Genomic DNA, 5,135 nt, shown 5'->3' with positions numbered 1-5,135 from the left:
ACACACTTCCCCTTACTTCAAAGATGTATTTATTTAAACAGGAAATAAATTGATTTCTCTCTGAATGAGAAACATTTCACCTCTCAGATGTGAATTTATTCGTTTCTTCCAATTTGTAAATATATTTGTTTCTTCTCTCTGATCGTCGGCCCTTTCAAGACGTCATCTCTGCTTTTAGGATCAAAACGTTTAAATCCTCTTGAGTCTCTTCAGCTCAACGAAACAGAAACCCGAGCGATGAACCACGTCTAGAATTTATTAATCATTTATTCATAGAGTAAAAACAAACAAAAGATCAGTTTTCATCTCCTCAAATGTGAGGATTTGATGCTTTTTCATCTCATTATAAACTGAATATCTTTATAAATATGTAACTATGTTTCTTTGCTGCGAGACAGTAAACTGAATGTCTTCGATTTAAAACACTGGACGACGTCGTCTTGAAACATTTTATCGACTAAACTCGTCGACGAGTCGAGTAAATAACCAACACGTTAAACAACATAATGGTGAGTTAGATCATAAGAACATACAGGCACAACATCATTGCATTTAAAGTTGTTTTAATTAAGGAAGTGTTATACTTTCACTCTAGGAAGAAACAAAAGAATCTGGAGGTTTGGGTCACAACTTTGTTTTAAGAAATTAACCTTTTTATTGTTATTTTAGACTTGAAGTTCCTTTACACAATACATTTTCCTTTATACGTATTTCAAAATATCTTCTGCTGGTTTGCGCGGTAATATTTTTATGTTCCTATAAGTAGAATCTCATTTTTAATATAGTTCTCTTTTTGAAAACAACACAAACAAACATCCATCGATGTTTCTGTCCAGCGTCTTCACGTGATGGAAGACGTTAACGTCGGGCTGAGACGGCCGTCTGTCCAGCTCTGACCGAGAGAGGATGATGGGACAGCGGTCTGGAAGAGCTCGAAGGTCAGAGGAGCTCCCGTCCAAAGCGCCAGATATTTGGACCCTTGTAGCGCCACAGAGGGAGAAGTCCTGTACGGAGGTCTGGGTGTTGGCCCCTTGGTGGTGGTGGGGACCCAAACACAGCCCTCCACCATGTTGGCCATCGCTCTCAGACACCAGGGATGCTCTGGTGCCAGGAACTTCTGACTCCGACTGGAAAGGTATGCTTTTTGTAAATACGGCTAAGATGGTATATGTATAACATAAAACCCAGCTGACCCGCTCTGTTGTTGACTTCTGGAGTCAAAGCTTCACGTTCTTCACGTCTGCACACTCGTGTCGTTGTTTGGGCTTTAAAAGATAATCCTCTGAACGTCCCCTCTAATATTTTGGGTAATCTTTTTTGATTAACTGCATCCAAACATCCACAGCAGCGTTCTACACATGTATCTCAGGTTCTCATCTGACCGACCTGCTGCAACAACAACGTAATATAAACCCCACAATCTGCCCCGAGGAGAGACCTGGACCGGAACAGGAACACAATGGATGCTTTTTAGTTATCTCTCCTTAAACTGGAGGAAGAAACATCTTAAAACACGCCTCCACGCTTTGTTTAAATATAAACTATGTTGCAAATAGGAAAAGCATTCATTGGCTTTATTTCTAAGTTATAAAAACCAAATCTGCTGGTTTTAGTAGGTTCTCCCTCTCCGCTCTTTTATTATTTCATCTTTTAACAATAAAGCACTCTTTTCTTCCTCCTCTCATTTTACACATTTCATCTACTTTCTCAGAGATCACTCCAAACCCTACGAACGTTTAGGATAAAACACCAAATATTCCCCCCGCACATGTATTTTTTTGTGTTTTTTGTTAACGCCACATTACTTTAGAAGGCTATTACAGCACGATTTGTCATGCACTTGTCATTTTTCTTGTTTTTATGTAAAATACACCCTCTAGACTGCAGATGTGTCTGTAACCAACAGCTGGTTTCTTTATTCTCTAAATCAAAACAGAAACAAAAGATCAGTTTTCATCTTCTCAAATGGGAGGATTTGATGCTTTTTTTCTGTTTTACATTATTATAAACTGAATATCTTTGTAAAATATGCAACTTAAATAACTTTAGAAATCTTTGACGGTGATTTTTTTTCTCCATTTGAAAGTATTTTTATGGACTAAAGGAACAATAATATGCTGCACAACGAACAGTTGAGCTGCAACCATTTGTCAATAAATCGTTTAGTTGTCAAATTATAAATTAATATGCAAATATTTTGATAATCAATTCATCGGTTTGAGTAATTTCTCAGGGAAAATTCTTTAATTTCAGCTTGTTGAGTGTGAATATTTTCTGGTTACTTTGCTCCTCTGCGACAGTAAACTGAATATCTTTGAATTTACAAAATACTCCCTAAATACTGCAGATGTGTCTGCAACTACCAGCTGTTATCTTTAGATCTTCAGATCTTCAGTCGTCTTCCACGTCGTCCCCCTCGGACTCCTCGTCCCTCCTCTCGTACACTTTATCCCTCTGCCTCTCCTGGATCTCCTTCATCTCCTCCGCGTATCTCCCGAAGGCTCCTCCGAACTTGCCCCAGGCCTTCAGCGGCACCGTGATGGAGTTCCTGTAGCTGGGCTTCACCTCGCTGACCCGCAGGAACACGCCGTATTTGTTGGAGCCGACGTCGAAGAAGAACCGCTTGGAGTCCACCATGATGGAGGTGCCCTCGGGTAGCTCGCTGCAGGAGGCCGCACCTCCTGCGGCCAGCTCCTCGTCGTCTCCTCCGTAGTCGTCTATGAGCTTCGCCAGCGCGTCTCTGAACTCTATGAGCCCCTGGGCCGGAAGCGCTATGGTCTGTCCGGACAACATGCCGCCCGTTGGGCCTCCGACGCCTCCGAAGCCGGGGCCTCGATTTACCGTCTGCCGGATCCGGAGGAACCTCCCGCGCTGGTTCTCCTTCAAGTCCAGGTAGTACTTGCGGTTCTCCCGGACGAGGAACTCGCTTTTAAGAGCTCGCCGAGGACCGCCGTCCTCACCCGCGGTGCTCTGGGCGATCTGCTCCGGGCTGCTAGGCCCCAGCTGCGCGTAGTGCTCGATGAAGTCCCCGAGGTAGTCGCGGAACTCCGCCGCCACCGATAGGGAGAGGGTCAGCCGGCTCTTGGAGCCGCCGGCTCCCACCTCGGCAATTTTGATGAACCGGCCTTTGCTGTTCTGCTTCACGTCCAGGTAGAAGCGCTTGTTTTGGATGTCGAGGCGCTTGGACGCAAGCTCCTGGGTCTCCTGGTCCCTCTGGAAATGCTGGAAACCACCACCGCCACCGCCTCCACGCTCACTCCCGCTGTCGCCATCCGCCATCTTTCAGCTCCACCATTCGGCTTCTGCCGCCTCTCTCTCCTGCGTAGCTGCTTTCTGCGTGCACTCCCAGCCAGCGCGCGCTCGTTATGGGTGCACTCCAGGGGAGCGTCGTGATTGGTCTAACCGTCTGTCACTTCCACGAGTTCACACGGTTACGGCTTTCCCATTGGTGACTTGATTTTTTATCCGTCACGCCCACATGTAAAATCTCTCATTAGCCGTTGGTCAGATTGCGGTTCCGTTTACGTGCTTCTTCTTCTACAGTTTTTTTTCGTCGTGATTGGTCCAGCCGTCTGTCACTTCCACGCGTCCACACAGGTTACGGCTTTCCCATTGGTTGCTTGATTTTTCTTCTTCTTCTTCTTCTTCTTTTGAGGTTTATTGGCGGTTGGCAAACTATGAATTGGAGCATTACCGCCACCAACTGGTCTGGAGTGTGGATCAGGATGTCTAGTACTTATAGTATAAAAAGTAAAGAAATAAGAAACTAAACAAAACTTGCTTGATTTTCTCTGCCACGCCCACATGCAAAATCTCTCATTAGCCATTGGTCAGATTGAGGTTCCGTTGGCGTACTTCTTCTTCTGTTTAAAAAAAAAAAAAGAAATCTACTCCATCTTGTTGTGAAATCTTTGTTTTTATGACATAATATTATGGAAATGATGTGTTTCCTTCTGGCTGCAGCTGGTAAACTGTGTCGACATACTTTGTTTTTCCTCACAAAGTTGCAGTGGAAATAAATTTAGAAAAAAAAAAGTGAAATAGTTTTGTGACCGACTCATTTGCCAATTTCTAACAATAATGTATTTTCTGTTATTGTTAGTGGTAGAAGAACTTGGAGTTAAAATAGCAATACAACAAAGTAAAATACTCCATTACAAGTACAGGTTTTACATTCAAGATGTCACTTAAATATAACAGTACACAAGTGTTATCAGCAAAATAAGTACCACAAGTAAATTATTAGTTATTGGAATGTGAACTCGTGCATGATTGTTAATTAGAACTAATTAATATACAGCTGGATAGTTAAATCTATAATTAAAAAAGTACAAATATACTCAACGTACAAGTACCTGAAAATTGCACTTAAGTATTTTACTTGAGTAAATACTCTGTTGGTTCCAATCACAGCAGTACATGTACATAGGAATACTTTTGTTTAATGCTAAGGCAAATATTATATGTACTACAATAGTACAGTGAAATGTTTTCCTGAAAAACTACCACAATTATGGTAAATGTTAAAATAGTACAACAATACTAGAAGTAAAGAAGTCATAAAGAAGGTGAGCTGACTCAGGAATGTCCTTTATACATATTCATCTATAGATACTTGAAGTACCAGTAAAAGTACTTATTATGCAGAATGACCCATTTCACAATAATATATAGATCATAATATTATTGGAATATAATTATTGATTAAGTACTGTGTTGATTATACTTTATCAGCCACGTTTGTGAATTACATCATCGTTTATTTCGAGATTATGTTTTGTATTATTAATTTGAATCTGAAAAGTAACTTATTAAAATAAACGTAAAGGAGTAAAAAGTACAATATGTACCTCTGAGATGTAGTGGAGTAGAAGTATAAAGAAGCATAAAATGGAAATACTCAAGTTAAGTACAAGTACCTCAAGATTTGTACTGAAGTACTGTGCTTTAGGGGCTAAATACTACACTTTGCACTACTACTGCATGTATACAAGTATTCCATTATTGTTGCAGTACTCATCTCTGCCCACAGATTGCAGCAGAGTCTCACTTTCATCTCAGCCGGACATTCAGAGATGAAACCACAGCTTCCATCCTCACCAGTACCACTCTGGAGGTACTTGTACTGCTCCTTT

General features: G+C 41.5%; 1 protein-coding gene across 1 annotated transcript; it reads right to left on the bottom strand.

Annotated features, from left to right (window-relative positions):
- Positions 1–546: 546 nt before the first annotated feature.
- purbb (purine-rich element binding protein Bb) lies at positions 547–3,310 on the bottom strand. The gene is given in 2 exon segments (XM_031875114.1): positions 547–3,282; positions 3,284–3,310. Coding segments are annotated over 2 exon segments (903 nt in total). The 5' UTR covers positions 3,296–3,310; the 3' UTR covers positions 547–2,391.
- Between the last annotated feature and the right edge of the window lie 1,825 nt (positions 3,311–5,135).

Source organism: Anarrhichthys ocellatus, unplaced genomic scaffold (genome assembly GCF_004355925.1).
Source record: "Anarrhichthys ocellatus isolate YVR2014 unplaced genomic scaffold, GSC_Weel_1.0 scaffold87, whole genome shotgun sequence".
In the NCBI taxonomy this organism is placed as follows: domain Eukaryota; kingdom Metazoa; phylum Chordata; class Actinopteri; order Perciformes; family Anarhichadidae; genus Anarrhichthys; species Anarrhichthys ocellatus.
This window is presented reverse-complemented; position numbering and strand designations above follow the sequence as displayed.